The 16,951-nt window shown below is 41.2% G+C and overlaps 1 protein-coding gene across 1 annotated transcript; it reads right to left on the reverse strand.

Moving 5' to 3' along the window:
* Positions 1-11,262: 11,262 nt before the first annotated feature.
* LOC132169590 (uncharacterized) lies at positions 11,263-13,058 on the reverse strand. Its single transcript, XM_059580603.1, has 3 exons — positions 12,230-13,058; positions 11,993-12,083; positions 11,263-11,896 (listed from the first exon to the last, which is right to left on the reverse strand). The coding sequence occupies exons 1-3, from the start codon at positions 13,056-13,058 to the stop codon at positions 11,263-11,265; spliced, it is 1,554 nt and encodes a 517-aa protein (XP_059436586.1).
* Between the last annotated feature and the right edge of the window lie 3,893 nt (positions 13,059-16,951).

Here is a 16,951-nt window from a genome sequence, read left to right on the forward strand (position 1 = left end):
GGATCTAGGCAATGAGGGTGGCTGTGAACCACCCCCACCACCCTTGCCAACCTCTACATTTATTTTTTAAAAAAAAATTAATAAAACCTGATAGAATCAGGTGTGGGTGTTTATTTATTTTTAGAGTGTTCCAACTGATGTGGCAACCACTGAATAGTTTGCAGAAAAACCTCATCTTGTGCAAGGACCACATTGAAGTTATTCTCTCTCTCTCTCTCTCTATATATATATATATATATATTAAGAAAGGTTAATGTAATAGTTTATGGACACTGCCACATCAACCTAATTTTATGAACATGGAATAAGAGTTAAGTCTGCAGCATTACTCAAATTGTTTTGTAAAAGTTGTCAAAATAAAATAAAATAAAATAAAAAAGTGCCGAAATAGTAGAATAATGCTATAAATCCTCCTAGAATCATTCTAAGGTCCTCTCAAATGTGATGTGATTTTAAAAATTACTATTAAATTTGAGATGTGATGTATTGAATTTTGATCTATTGGTAGGTTGAAAAGTCACATCACATTTTAGATGACTTCAGGAAGACTTTAAGAAAACATATAGCATTACTCGAAACAATATGGGTACACAAGTGATTATGGTTAGCGATTTTTTTTTTAATCGCAACTGACTTAGGTAGTTAACAATTATTGAAACTCAAAACTGCACTGCTAACCTTGGGCTACTTTTAGAGCATATTTAAATGGTATTAAACACCAAAACTTTCTTCATTTGCGTATAGTATTATTTTTTTATATATTATATATAAGGGTAGGCGGTTAGCGGTTATTAATCATCTTCATCTACCTATAAAATCGCTAACAGCACCGTAGCCCACTGGCAACTTATTCCAATTGCTTGCAAAAGTGGTTATACGATTAACATTTATTACTAGTTATCAAGCCGCTAACAAAACAAGACCTACTAAAAAGCACTTTATGCTCAAGAAATATAAGTGTTGTTTTACTGAAGAGAAATGCTAAACATCTAAAAATTTTATTCCGAACGTTGGCTCCCAAATGATGTGTCATCATCCCATGAATTGGGGACACATTAATTTCTCAAAATAATAAATTTCATAAGATGGTAATACATCATTTGGGAACCAACTTTTGAAAAGAAAATTTGGGATGTGTAGCACTTCTCTTTACTGAAACAAATAGCCTCTAGAAGAGGAGAGTTTGGTATATAAAAATTTCATATGGCATATTATATATTACACAAGTATCCCAAAAAAAAACAAAAAAAATGCATTTGCGATTTTTCTTTTTTTGGTAAAGAATAAATAGAATATATTTAAATAGTATAAATAATTAAACATACGTATAGTGTATTATTATTATTTTTTACATGTCCACACAAGAAGAGGGATGAGAATTTGATCTAATGACCTCTGCTTCATACGTCGTGATTTTCAGTTGATTAAATTACCCCTTGAGGGCCATATAAATATAGTGCATTTGAGAAGCCTTTAATCAACCTAAAAAAGTACCATGAAATAACGTACTATTTTAGATAGAAAATTCCAAGAACAAATGGGGAATGGCCTTAGACTAGGGGTGTCAACCCTGTTACAGTTAGCAGTTATTGGCTAAAATCGTTAATCGGAACTAGGGTAGCTGATTGGCCAATTTTAAAAACCAGAATCGGTTACCAGTTACCCGGTTACGTAATAACCGCCGGTTATCGGTTGGTAGCTGGTCATCCGGATTGGTAACCGGGTCTTTAAAAAAAATTGGTATTTATGGCTTATTTTGGGTATTGAGCCTACTTAAAAAAAAAAAAAAAAATTCCTAGTTTTTTAAAAAATAATTAGGACTTTTTTGGCCCAATAAGCTAGGCTTTGTTTATTTTTTATTGAACTGGTATTCCATTCCTAAGGCTCAAATAGTTCCTTGATCAGAGATTACAGTTTAACGAATGCATGCAAGAGGAAAAATCGTCCCTCCAGAATCTATCTCCATTAACCGTAAGCCCATGTTTTGTGAGCAAGTGAGCAGCAGTGTTGGCTATGCGCTTTGTGTGGCAGATCTGCCATTCCTGGAGGCTATTGAGGATAATCTTTGCGTCATTATGTTAAGGGTATAATATGTTGAAGCAGTTTTCCGAATAATGACGTGGGAAAGGGCCCAGCACAATACTTGATAACCGAGTGTTGAGCTGAGAATGAAGGATAAGGAAAAAGGGATCAAAGCTGCCGGCGTTGTCCGGCCGGTGGAAGCTCCGATGCCAAAGTTAGTTGAAGTGTTCAAAAGACAGATGAACTTGAAGATTATGGATTAGGGAAAGATAAGCAAAGTATTCAGTTTTAGGGTAAAAAGAAGTTACCGAAATAGTGAAAGGGAACCCCCCTTTTATAGGCATCAGATTGTACCTGTTCATCTGACACTGTGGACTTTTACTAAGGGTCCACGTGTCAACAATATATCGGAGAACATCAAATAGGATATTTATTCAGATATGTTTATTATTTCCTGAGGGTAACACTCGGTACTTACCTCAGGCTCGGCTAACCGAGCCTGATAACCGAGTGTCGATAATATAATCTATATAAGCCTAAGTCTGTCGAACATGAGTTTATTTTGAACAGTAAAAATAACCAAGTGTGGGGAATGGGCCGGTAGGTTTGAACTGGGCCCAGCCCAGCGGAAACATGATCCAACAGTTACCCCTCAATTTCCTTTTCTAACAGAACAAGGAAATTACATGTAGAAAACCGAGTGTAGGTCAGTTTTTATAAGCTCGGTTTTGACTTTTGGCAAAATGACGCGAATTGATCGATTTTTTGAATTTCATTTTTTGAATTTTGAATTTCAAAAAATAAAACTGAAGCATTTGGGATGCTTACCTCCGCCTTTTTGCAAGCCACGCGTCGGATTTCTGGTGGTTTCACGTTTTCTGTAGTAGACACGCGTCAGCTTCTGCACCGAGAAAGAAATGCAGAGACGTCGTTTCGCCGAACCCGCTACCTAGGGTATTCAATGTGTCGTTCGGTTTTCTTTCGTAGGTCTTTATAAACCTTCCTTCCCCTTCATTTATGCTTCATTTTTACTTCACAGACGCCTTTGTTGCTCTTTCGGAGTTCTATCGATCTTCTTCTTTCTTCTCAACTTGGCATTTTCTTCGTACAAGCCCTTTTTACAAGTAGTGCATATCAAAAATTCGGTTGAGTCTGTTTTTGTGGCTGAACCTTTCATCCACCTAAACTACCCCGTACTTTTTTACTTTGACTCCGTCCTCCCTCTCCATTTCCTGTCTTGTAATCCTCTGATATCGATACCTGATGAGTCTCGGTTGAAGACGTTCCCAAGGAACTGGGTGAATCACACCCAGTTCCATGGAGATCCAAACTGTCGGGGGAAAATGAACAGCAGATCCGTGAAGCTTGTCACCTTCCTAACTCGGTTCAGTTACGGTTTGACGACGATAAAGTTGGGCCTGTGGTGGATGTCGATAGTAAAGAAGCCTGCGTTTATTTGAACATGTTCCAGATTGGTTTGAGGTTGCTTTCCCGAGGGTAGTTCGGGAGTTGCTGAGTTACGTTCGGATAGCTCCACATCAGTTAGCGCCGAACGGTTGGAGAGTATTCTTTGCCTCCATGATTGCTTGGCCAATGATCCTCGGGGTGGATTATCCACTCACAGTTGTGGAATTTCTTTCGGTTTACCGACTGACGAAGTGTTCCAGAACCGAGTTTCTGTACACTTTCCAGCTCAGGAAGAAAAAGAAACTCTTCACCTTCAGGCGCACATATTCGAGCAACCACGAGTGGAAGGATGAGTTTTTCTTTGTACAAGGTGACTGGGAATTCTCACATTCTGAAGTAATCAGGGACCCAAGCGTCCCTTGAGAAACTACTGCCCCGTCAAACCGAGGTAAAGCCGAGTTTCGCACTTTGTTCGTTTTACTTCTCTTTTGCGGCAAAACTATTTCTGACATCTGTTTTTCAGGTCAACAAGAACCTCGTTTAACCCCGGTAGAGGAGAAACGTGTGAAGGATGTGCTGAGGTACGCTGAGCTTAATCCTCTGAAGATGGATTACGACATCATCATGGTTGAGGAGAACCTGAGGCGATATGTGTGGACCCCTGCACCCGCGAGGCTAGTAGAAGCTACTACGCCAAGAGTAACAACTACCGAGGTGCCGAGAAGGCCGACTGCTAAGGCTGCCGAGTCTTCCAAAGGGAAGGGAGAGGAAAGCTGAAGATGTTCCTCTGAAGAAACACTCGGCGAGGCCGCCAGATAGTGCAAGAGTCTCGCTGACGATGGCTGGCGAGCCTGAGGGTCCCAAAATCCCATCTCTAAAGAAGAGCAAGAAACGAGTAAAGACCACTGCGGGGAAGATTAAAAAGAAAATTAGGGCTGCCGAGGATAGCTCGCAAACAGCTGGACTTGTTGCTGATCTCGCATCGGAAGAAGTAATAGCACACCCGGTCGACGTACATGGAGAAACAGGAAACGGGGGCGCCAACGATCCGAGTGCCCCTAAGCCTGAAGTAACTGCTCCCCACATCAGGGCATATTCCAATGTCCTTGGCCGAGTCAGGGAGTTCCTGAGTAGGCAGGATAAGTTGGCTCAGGATGCCCTTCTTGCAAAGCGGACTCCACCATCTTCTTCTTCCAAACCAACCAGAGCCGAAGTTTCAACTTCTGAAGCTTTGGAAGTCACACCCCCCTCAGCCGTTCCTCGTCCCTCTATTCCAACTGAGGCCGTACAAATAAGTTCTTCTGAATCCGAGGAACAAGATCCCATAAAGGTTGATGAAGTGTACGCCTTCTTGGCCTCCAAAACAACACCTGCAGTACCCTTGGCGGTTATCCACCTAGGACAAACCAAAGGTGAGCCTTCGTTCCCATGCCCCGAGGTTGACAGAACTGAGCCTATGGTTGAAGAGATCATAGGTAGTGGGCCTGAGGTTTAAGAACTGGCCACTTTTGGTCCCTCGGTCACCAAGGTTGCTGACCAAGTGCCAGTATTTATCGAGCCAATGGACACCGAACAAACCTTTGTCGAAGAGGTGGTTGAAGTGTCCGAGGATGAAGAGCAACTGGACGCGGAACTTGCAGCAACCGCTGGTGGAGTTGCTGAAGAGGAAGTGGGCTTCAAGTTTCCAGTTGGCGGTGAATCGCCACATCTTGGAGAATCGTCCCAACCTGTGAAGAGCGAACCACCGAGCATGACTACGGAGAGTCCTTTTGAGCCTCCGACAAATATTTACATGGAGAAACCTGCCGGGTCTTCAAGGGCAGCCGATTCCTCAGCAGAGCGTACACCTGACCCAATCTTTTGGACTATTGGGGAGCCTCTCTCTCGGCTAGGTGACAAATGGCTCGACAATCCTTTCGCTTTACTGGCCAGTGCGATCCTAGCCACTAATCCAGTGGACATAAGTGCTCAATTCCCCAAGGAAGTGATGGAGCATATATTGTACCATCAGCTAGAGGTAAATATATTCCCACTTACTTGGTTTCTGATAGCAATATTTTTGTTCTAATAAACTTCTTTCTATTTGCAGGGGTCAATGAATAGCATGAACTACTACCTTCGTTTTAGAAGGTCCGCTGAGAGTATGGCTCGGGAAACCGAGGAAATCGAGAAGAAGCTTGAGGAAGCTGAAGTTGAGATACAACGTTTGGAAGCTCAAAGTGCTGGGGCTATCTCTCGGTCTCAGAAGTTGGAATTTGAATTGGCTGTCGGGAGGATAAAATACGAGAGTTTACTGGTTGACTTCTCAATCCTTGAGGAGGGAGCAACTCGGCTCAAAAAGAGCTTTGACGAAATCTCGGCATTGGAGCCTGAAAGTACCAAAAAGAAGCTTGAAGATGCTGAGGTTGAGCTAAACCGAGTTCAAGAGATGTCTACTTAGCAAGGGAACGAGCTCCTCCTTGCTAAACAGCAAATTCAAGATCTGGACACTCGGTGCTCTCAAAATCTTTCCCAAATTCGAAAACAAGGAATCCAGGGGATTGCTGAGAGAGCCAGGAATAGACAATTGCTTCTCGATAATTCAGCCCTAGTCGATAAGGTGGCTTCCTATAAAGAAAAGCACGCTGAGGCCGAACTTCAATGTCGAGCCGCTGAGTCTCGAATTAATCAAGTTTCTGAAGAGTTGGAAAAAGCTCAGAAATACTCGGCCATTCAGTGCACCAGAGCTGAAGTAGCTGAGGAAAAACTGAAAGCCAATGAAGAGCAACTTCTAGCCTCAGAGAAAAGGCGAAAGTCGGCAAAGAAGAAAGCCAAAACTGCCGTAAAGAGAGCTGAGGGTCTTAAAGGGAAATTCCTGCGAGCTAAGGAGCAAGTGTTCAGATACAGGAATAAAGCTCGGGATTTCTACAAACAGCTCTCCTTTGCCTCCTGGGCTTGAGACTATGGTTGGGGCACAGGTTTCATCTCGGGTTTCGAAACCTTCCGCAGCTGGTCAAAGAATCCTCCCGAGGGTGTCTACCTTAACACCATAAAACCCGAAGATGTTCCTCCCACAGAAGAGGCCATTTCGAAGATTGCCATATTTGGCAAAGAGCAGATGCCTGATTGTAAAGGTATCACGATGTTCGGCTTCGACCCATTCGCTCGGCGTGCGACTGGGGAATCCTCTGCTGCAGCTGAACGTCCTAGGGCTGAAAAATCTTCAACTGTTGATTCGGAAGAATCAATAACTGTTTTTGATGACGAATGGGACCGTGCTTCCTCTTGATCTTCTTGATTTTTCCTAATGTAAATATTAGAGATAACATTTCTCTTTTTTGTATCTAATTATGTTAGCTTGTAAATGAAGGAAATTTTTCCATAATGAAAGAAAGAAATTTTTGTTCTTTTGCTAATATCAACCTTGCACACCGATAGATCTCAGCAACTTCATGCAAACACACACCGATAGATCTCAGCAACTTCATGCAAGCACACTATGTATACCCCCCCGATTCCCATAGTTTATAAATGCAATTTATACTGATGAGAATCTTTAACGAGGCGTAAAAACTTGAACCGAGTGAAAAACTTGAATTTATATCGTAATATGCTGTATATTTGACCGAGAATGCGCTGCTTGTGAATAAATCATGTTTAACCATGATAACAGTATATTTTGTTTGAGGAAAGTGCTTGGTGTGAAGGCTTAATACTTGGTGGGTGTTATAGTTGTAAGGATGCTTATGAACTTCATCATCGGGAAAGTGCCTTAGTAATGTTTACCAAAATACGTTCGGGAACCTCTCTGGCTATATTTCACCGACGTAGAACCTTCGAATAAAGGTTAAGTTTGGAAAGTGCTTTGTTTTGCTATATTTCAGAACTCTTCCTTGGGAAAGCACCTTAGTGACGTTTCGCCGAGTTACGCTCGGGAATTCTCAGGCTATATTTCGCCGAAGGGGAACCTTTGAACAAAAGGTTTAAGTTTGGAAAGCACTTTGTTTTTCTATATTTCCAAACTCTTCCTCTGGAAAGCGCCTTAGCGATATTTCACCGAACTAGATTCGGGAAACTCTCTAGCTATATTTCGCCGAAGGGTTGGAGAGTGCTATAAGTATTTCTTCAAAAGATGACTCTCGGAAAAGTACTTTTAGTTCAGCTACATTTTCCGAGTATAGAATAGAGAGTTTCATTGGATGCTGAGCTTCGCATGTTTTGGCATGCTCGGGCATTTGGCCTGCTCATGTTCTTCTTCCTCTGGAAAGCGTTTTAACGACATTTGACCGAGCAAAACTCGGTAAATTCTCCGGCTATATTTCGCCGAGGTAGAACCTTTTCAGAAAAAGGTTTACATTCGTTTAGTGAAAGTGCCTCAGTAAGAACATATCGAGTGATGCTCGAGAATTCTATGGCCATTTTTCATTGAAGGTTTTCAGAAAGTGTTTATAAGCATCTTTCTAAAGATTGTTTTTATCTGAATTTAATCTCCGAACGTTAACCGAAGACATGGGTTGCCACATGCTTAAGATTTCTGCATGATTATAACCTTAGAGGATCCTTCATTATTATGCATCGATTTAACCATAAAAAGAATACAACAAAAGTGATGCTCTGAGATTTATAATTCTATACAAAATACTTCTTAAGATGTTCAGCATTCCATGGTCGTTGGAGTTGTTTTCCTTTAGAGTTTGTAAGATGGTAAGCTCCCGCTTTGCCACATTTGATCACCTGGTATGGTCCTTCCCAATTCGGTGCGAGTTTTCCTTCGGTTGCATCTTTGGTTGCCAAGGTGACTTTTTTCAAAACCAAATCTCCAACTTGGAAACTACGATGTTTTACCCGTTGGTTGAAATACCGAGCAACTCTCTGCTGGTTTGCTGCCATTGTGACTTGAGCCTGATCTTGTTTCTCTTGTAGCAAGTCCAAATGTAGCTTTAAACCTTCGCTGTTGAGATTGGGGTTGAATGTGTCCACTCGAAAACTCCCCGATCCGACCTCTGCAGGGATGACAGCCTCGGTTCCGTAGGCTAAGGCGAAAGGGGTTTCCTCAGTCGGAGTTCTTCTGGTTGTGCGATATGCCCACAAAACTTCAGGAAGATTTTCCGCCCATCCCCCTTTGTGCTGATCGAGCTTCTTCTTCAGAATCTTGAATATGGTTTTGTTAGTTGCTTCTACTTGTCCATTTGCTTGGGGATGTCCTGGGGATGAAAAGTATTGCCGAACATGAAGTCGGCACACCAATTTCAAAAGGTCTCACAGTCAAACTGTTTACCATTGTCTGTAACAACGGCATGAGGAATCCCATATCGACAAATGACACTTTTCCAAAAAAATTTCTCGATGTTCTTTGCGGTAATATTCACCAGAGCTTCAGCCTCTACCCACTTGGTGAAATAATCGACAGCGACTACAACGAACCGCACTCCTCCTTTGCCTGTAGGTAATGGCCCTACTATATCCACCCCCCATTGTGAAAACAACCATGACGAGGAAACCGAGCTAAGTTCTTCAGGAGGTTGCTTGATAATGTTGGCAAAGCGTTGACAACTGTCACAAGTTTTGACCATGTTTATGGAGTCCTGGTTCATACTTGGCCAAAAGAACCCTGCTCTCACCGCTTTGTGTGCTAAAATGTGGGCTCCCGAGTGACTGCCACAGATTCTTTCATGAATCTCACGAAGGATATAATCACCCTCTTCTTTAGAGACACATTTAAGGAGACGTAACATAAAACCTCGTTTAAAAAGAGCTCTATTGACCAGCGCGAACCGAGCAGCCTTTCTTTTTAACTGCACTGCCTTCCTCTTATCTCCTGGCAGAATTTCCTTTTTGAGGTAATTAACAATTTCTTCAGCCCAAGTAGGCATGACTTCGATACTTAAAATAAAAACCTTCTCAACGATGGAAGGTTGTTGCTGAATTTGTACTATTTGGTCAGTCTCCCCCACTTCACACTCGGTTGAAGAGCCCAAACGGGCTAGATGGTCTGCCTTCTAATTCTCTTATCTTGGGATTTTAACAATGCAAAACTTTTTGAAAGTTTTTTGCATACATTGAATTTTGGATAAGTAGAGCTTTATCTTGCTGCCCTTAGCCTCAAACTCGCCGCGAATGTGGCCGACAATAACTTGAGAATCGCTCTGCACCTTTACAAACTGTACCTCCAGCTCTTGGGCTAAACCGAGTCTAGCTATTACAGCTTCATACTCGGCTTCATTGTTAGTAGTTTTAAATTCCAATCTCAATGAACTCTTCAACTCTCTTCCGTCTGGTGTAATAATTACAACCCCAGCTCCGCCATTTCTTTTGGTGGATGAACCATCTACATAAATTACCCATGTTTTCTCCTTTGACCAATCCTCTTGGTTTTGAACGTTGGTGAATTCAGCCACAAAGTCTGCTAGAGCCTGTCCTTTAACAGCATTGCGTGAAACAAAGTGAATGTCGAATTCACTATTCTCAATCGCCCAGTTGACTAACCGACTAGACAAGTCCAATTTCCGAAGTACTTTTTTCAATGGATACTCGGTCAAAACATTGATTGTATGAGCTTGGAAATATGGTCGGAGCTTCTTGGAAGCAACTACCAGGGCGAAAGCAAGTTTCTCCATCTGTACGTATCTCTCCTCGGCCCCATGTAACGCTCGGCTAATAAAGTAAACCGGCTTCTGAACACCCTCTTCTTCGCGAATCAAGGCTGCACTGACCGCAGTTGGAGATACGGCTAAGTATAAATATAATACTTCTCCAGGGATAGCTCGGCTAAGAAGAGGTGGACTGACCAGGTACCTCTTAAGTTGCTCGAATGCCTGCTCGCATTCTTTAGATCATTCGAAAGCTTTGCGTAAAAAACTTAAAAAATGGGAGACACTTATCTGTAGATAGAGAGATGAACCTATTTAAAGCTGTGATTCTTCCTGTCAATTGTTGAACTTGCTTCACATTTTTTGGAGATTGCATATCCAACACCACCTGGATCTTCTCTGGATTAGCTTCAATTCCTCGGCTAGACACCATATAACCGAGGAACTTCCTAGATGAAACTCCAAATGCACATTTCGTAGGATTAAGTTTCATTTTGAAACGCTTCAATATCCTAAATGCCTCCTGCAAATTTGTCACATGATCTATCTGCAGCTTGCTTTTGACCAGCATGTCGTCGACATAAACCTCCATGTTCTTCCCAATTTGCTCTTGAAACATCTTGTTTACCAGCCTCTGGTAAGTTGCACCGGCATTTTTCAAACCAAATGGCATAACTTTGTAGCAGTATAAGCCTCAGTCGGTGATGAAAGCTGTCTTTTCTTGATCAAATGGATGTGTAAAAATCTGATTATAACCCGAGAAGGCATCCATGAAGCTCAACAGCTCATACCCTGCTGTTGCATCAACTAAAGAGCTAATATGGGGTAGCGGAAAACTATCCTTTGGGCAAGCCTTGTTAAGATCGGTAAAATCCACACACATTCTCCACTTCCCAGAAGACTTCTTAACCATCACTACATTGGACAACCAATCAGGCTAATGTGCTTCTTCGATAAACTGGGCTTTCAGAAGTTTGTCCACCTCCTCGGCAATTGCCATGTTCCTGTCATGAGCAAATTTCCTTCGCTTTTGCTTCACTGGTTTAACTTCTAGATTAATGTTCAAGTGATGAACAATATCCTTGGGATTAATCCCTGGCATGTCTTCAGGAGACCATGCAAAAACTTCGAAGTTTTGCTGGAGAAACCGAACAAGGACCTCTTTAACCCTAGAGGTTAGCTAAGAACCGATCTTGACAACTTTTCCCTCAGCGATAGATACATCAATTAATGGTTCAGCTGGTTCATTTCTCAACTGCATCTTTCACTCATCACCCAGGTTGTCGATCATTAAAAGTGCTGACTTTGGGCATTTCTTCAAAGACGTATGGTAACACCTTCTGGCAACAACTTGGTCTCCCTTAACTTCGCCGACTCCCTCAATGGTTGGGAACTTCACTTTCAAGTGATAGGTAGAAGTAACCACTCTCAATTGATTCAAAGCTGGACGACCGATGATCATGTTATAAGCTGATGGTCGGTCGATGACCAAAAAATCTACCATGATAGTGGATTGCCTGGGAGCGGTCCCCGCTGTGACTAGAAGAGCAATCAACCCAATGGGTTGGACACGCTCACCTGCAAACCCTATCAATGGTGATAGGAAGGGTTTCAACTTTTCTTGGCTACTGCCCAATTGTTGAACAACTGTCCAATAAATAATGTCAGCCGAGTTTCCATTGTCTATCAACACTCGGTGAACGGCATGGTTAGCCACCGTTAGAGTTATCACCAATGCATCATCATATGGCATTGAGACTTCTTTCGCATTTTCCTCCGAAAATGTTAGAATACTCGGTTCTTGTTTCTGGATTTTGAAGGGTTTTTCAAGCACTAGGATTTCTTCCATTCTCGCCTGCTTGGCATAAGCCTTCCTCGCCGAGCTTGATTCTCCTCCACTAGCAAGGCCTCCCGAGATGGTACGAATCTTGCCAATAATAGCTTGGCTTTGGGGACTCTGCTGCTGATTCTACGAAACCCTCGGTTCCTCACACCTCTGCCTTTGATTGCGTGATCGATCATTATTCTGTCCCGAATACTGACCTTGACCATCCTGGGCTCTCTTCCCCTTGCCATTTTCTTCAGCTAAGAAATTCAGCAACTTTCCATACCTCAAAAATTTTTCAATCTCGAACCGAAGATTGATACAATCCTCGGTTTGATGCCATGATCATTATGATACTCATAAAACTTTCGAGTATTACGATTCTGGGGAGGAGACTTCATCCTACCTGGCCATCGGAAGCTCGGAACCTTTTTAACTTCCATGAACACCTTATAAATAGTTGTATTCAGGGGTGTCCATCCCACATATTGTTGATGCTGATTTGACCGAGGAGGTAGATCGACCTTTCTTTCCAGCATCGTAGGATTTTGGCGATCCTTCTTTTTCTTCTCGACAAAGACCCTCGGTTTCGTCATACCTGGATCAACAGCTTTGGATTTCAGCAAAGCTGAGATAGTCTCTTCCTGGTTGATGAACTCCTCTGCCTTGCTGTTGAATTGTCGTAAAGTTCTTGTTTTTGGCCTTTTGGACAACTCGGCCATCAGAGGCCCTTCAGTCTGTATTCCGTGCATCAATGCTGAGAGAATGGTTTGCTCATCAGTACTCTCCACCGCTAGCTTCTCCCGATTGAACTGCAACAAATAATCCTTCAAGGACTCGTTCTTCCCTTGCACTAGGGATAATAGGTATGCTGGATTCTTCTTTCTTCTTCGAACGACAAGAAATTGTCCTAAGAACTGCTGCCCAAGATAATCAAAATTATCAACAGATTTAGGACTCAGACTTCCAAACCATTCTTTGGCAACTCCCCTTAGAGTTAACGGGAAGGCTCGGCAAGCGATTTCGTCAGGAGTTTCATGAAGGATGATGTGAGCTCGGAAGCTTTCTATGTGGTCGAAAAGATCTCCACTTCCGTCATATTCACTGATCCGAGGAACCTTAAAACTACTAGGCATTGGAAACCTCATCACCCGATCAGTAAAAGGAAAATTGGTATGTTGCATGAGATCCTCAGTGCTGGACCAATTTTCCCCATTTTCGATTAAGAAAGCCATCTTTTCAAACTTCTCTTGGAGATCCTTAACATCTTTATGCACGGCAGCCTCAATAGGCTTGTCAAAATGCGACCGAGCATGACTAGAATGGCTACATTGGGAATGACTACGGTGAGTTTTGGCGTGACTGGACTCGCCATGGTGTGACTTACCACCAAGCTATGAACTTTTGGCGTGCTCTCGTCGGTGAGTGTTTGCTTTGGACTGAACAGTATGAGGATTTCCTCGTATTGAACTTCCAGCGTCTTGTTGGGTTGATGGATGTTGAGCTGATGGTGGTGGGTCCCTAAAGGACTCCTCTCGTCTTCTCTTCTGTGCTGAATCTTCTCTAGGAGGCAACCTAGAGACGATCTCTTCATTCTGCTTTCTCATAGCCTCAACAGATTCGGCTATTCGTTCCATGAAATCTAACATGATGGCTGTTTGGAAATTTGGATCGTGTGAGGTTCCGGGTACATCTGGTTGGATGATTGGGATAAGATATGGAGATGTGCTGGGGTGTGGGGGTGTGTTCACCATATCGAAATATATGAGATTAGTAAGAACCGATAAAAGTCAGTTCCCACAGACAGCGCCAAACTGTTGAAGCAGTTTTTCGAATGATGACGTGGGAAAAGGCCCAGCACAATACTTGATAACCGAGTGTTGAGCTGAGAATGAAGGATAAGGAAAAATGGATCAAAGCTGCCGGCTTTGTCCGGCCGGTGGAAGCTCCGATGCCTAAGTTAGTTGAAGTGTTTAAAAGAAAGATGAACTTGAAGATTATGGATCAGGGAAAAGATAAGCAAAGTATTCAGTTTGAGGGTAAAAAGAAGTTACCGAAATAGTGAAAGGGAACCCCCCTTTTATAGGCATCATATTGTACTTGTTCATCTAACACTGTGGACTTTTACCAAGGGTCCACGTGTCAACAATATATCAGAGAACATCAAATAGGATATTTATTCAGATATGTTTATTATTTCCTAAGGGTAACACTCGGTACTTACCTCAGGCTTGGCTAACCGAGCCTGATAACCGAGTGTCGATAATATAATCTAGATAAGCCTAAGTCTGTCGAACATGAGTTTATCTTGAACAGTAAAAATAACCGAGTGTGGGGAATGGGCCGGTAGGTTTGAACTAGGCCCAACCCAGCGGAAACATGATCCAACATAATAATAGAGGTATTTTAGATTTAAAATACTTTAGGATAATATGTTATCTATATAGATATCATTAGATTATTTAAATATTAGAGATAAGTATTAGTTAGTATAATTTAAATATTAGGGATAAGTATTGTCTGTAGTTTATTCTAATTAATCTTTTATTTTACTATGCATTGTAATTGTCTATTTAAAGACATCAAGCTCATTAATGAAAGGGATCAGAAAATTAATTCCAACCCTTGAGTTTATAAAGGGTTTTTAGGTTTCCTCAAAATCTAAAAGCTTTAGGTTCCCTTTGAATCTAAGGTCAAGGTTCCCTCAGAACCTATAATCTACCCCGTTACGTATTAACGTAACACTTTAACCATAGTGCCGAATTTGCTCCAGCAGCAGCCATCCCCTACAAAGCTTTTTCGACCTCAAGCGAGTCTCCTCAAGAATGACCATGGAGAAACCCATGGATGTGCAAACTTCCACCATTTTCCATGCCGCTATAGCTTCTGCTGTGGTGGGATCAGTGACTTGAGGTCGCGATGCACACAGGGCTGCTAAGATAGTACCAATGTGATCACATGCGATGATGCCAATTCCCATTTTCTGCCTCCCAATATCAATAGTAGCGTCCTAGTTCAGCTTTATCAATCCTGCACTAGGCTTGCGCCACTTCGTGGTCATTGGGTCGGGGCGCTTAGGGCTCTCCATCCTCCTTTCATGCTCCGCCTTATAGAAGTTTTCAAGCTGGGATGTTGCGGTCTCCAATATTATATGGGTTGGCGATGTGAACTCTCCCCCAAACACCACATTGTTCCTCCGCAGCCATAACACTGTAGACACCACTGCTACCAGTTGCATCTACCTTTCATCCAATTTTCCATTCAAGTTCGTGAATATGCTTGCGAATGTCATCTCCATAGTAGGGTACTTTTGGATCTTTTTGCTACAAGCAGTCCACACATCTCGTGCCGATTCACAGTTCCAAAGGATGCGCTCCACCGTTTCCTTTGCCAACCTACAAATATGGCATAAGGAGTCCCCCACGACTCTTTTCTTTTTTTTTTCTTTTTTTTTTGACATTGAGTTTTGTGGGAAGGATGTTATTACAAGCCTTCCATAGAAACACTATTGCTACTGCAAGTACCTCCACGTTCCAGACTCCCTTCCAAAACTTGTTGCAAACTTCTGGATTGGAGCTACTGCCCTTGTTGTCCTCTATTTTGGTTTTGGCCATGTGGTTTGCGCTTCTAACTGTGAACTCCCCATTCTTCGTACCCAACCAGACTAGATTGTCCTGTTGTCTTGTCGGGCATACTAGAATGTTATAGATGAGGGCAGTTGTTGTGTTTGTTATATATATATATAAAGTAAACTATGTGGTTTAAAAAATAAATATATTAATATATATATATATACAACCACCCATTTATTGGTTATATATAAATGCAAAAATCAGTAACCGGACCAGAGCCAGTTATTTTCAACCACTTTTAAAAGGGGTTGGCCGGTTAGCCAGTTATAACTAGTCGGATTTTACACCCCCACCTTAGACTATCATTCTAGTTTATGCATAAAAATTAAAAATTTTTAAAAATTTTTTTAAAAAAAGAACCTAGTAATTGATCATTGTTGAACATCATTAATTTGGAATATGTGCTTAATTGAATTGGCATCTAAAGCGTTTAGAGCATTTCTAGCAGACTCACTAAATTTTGCTCACCAAAATAGTCAAAAGTATATTTTTCTCTACTTTAACTTCTAACTTTTTTTAAGCACCCACACGAGTATCACTATTTTAACTATCAACTTTCACTATTCCATTTAAATATTATTTTTCAAAGACTTCTTTAATTTTTTTTTTCTAAAAAAAAAAAAAAAACTTTTTTCAAAGAATAAAGACGAAAAGAAAAAATTTATATTACTTTTTATTCATTTAATGGGCAATGGCGGAGCAAGTAGGAGTCGAGAGGGGGCACATGCCCTCCTCAACTCCCAAAAACTTATTTTACCACTGAAATTTTTTTTTCTTCGCTCTGAACTTGCCCACCCTCAAAACTCTCGACCACAAATTCAGGGGGCACCCTTAGTAGAACTCCTTCTAGGATCCAACTATTGACATTAGACCGGCCAGCACATTTGTTGCTACTATTTCAATCTTCACTCTTTAGAGCCCTTAGTAAATTAAAACTTAGATGAACAATTGAACAAAGAAGGAAGATCAGCCTGAAGCCAAAACTTCCACAACAACACTACCATACATATCATAATTCAAAATTTGGCATTTTAAAAAAATATATATATTGAATCACCCCTTTTTTTTTTTTCGAAGATGGATAAATGTGACATCATAATTAATTAAAGTTACTCCCTAGTTAATTGTTGGATATACATAGTTTAAACTTTAAAGTGTTTAAAACATATTTGCAGGAATATCTTTTGCATTATATAATTAAATTTTTTAGATAATCTCTATCTCCATCGAAGTAAATTAAGCAAAATTGATTGGATGCTATCTGGAAACAACTCTTTTTTTTAAAAAAAATTATTTTTAGTATGCATACCGCATTAAAAATGGATGATCATTGTTCATCTAGAAACTCTAACTCATATATAAGAAGATACTTTGATGGTCCTGAAGCCGTTAATAGATTTAATTTATTGATTCAGATGAAAAGAGGTAATTCATTAATGTAGAGTGAGTTCTTTTTTTTTTTTTTTTGAATTGGTTCTCATAAAAGCCAAGAGCAA

Source organism: Corylus avellana, chromosome ca2, assembly GCF_901000735.1.
Source record: "Corylus avellana chromosome ca2, CavTom2PMs-1.0".
Classification (NCBI taxonomy): domain Eukaryota; kingdom Viridiplantae; phylum Streptophyta; class Magnoliopsida; order Fagales; family Betulaceae; genus Corylus; species Corylus avellana.

Excerpts from the sequence above, each read along its gene's own strand:
- LOC132169590 (XM_059580603.1), bottom strand. The coding sequence starts at position 13,058 with ATGGCTTTCTTAATCGAAAATGGGGAAAATTGGTCCAGCACTGAGGAT. Across the intron at positions 12,084-12,229 it reads TCCGAGCTTCCGATGGCCAG|CTGAAGAAAATGGCAAGGGG; the intron begins GTAGGATGAAGT and ends TGAATTTCTTAG. Across the intron at positions 11,897-11,992 it reads TCACGCAATCAAAGGCAGAG|TGGAGGAGAATCAAGCTCGG; the intron begins GTGTGAGGAACC and ends AGGCCTTGCTAG.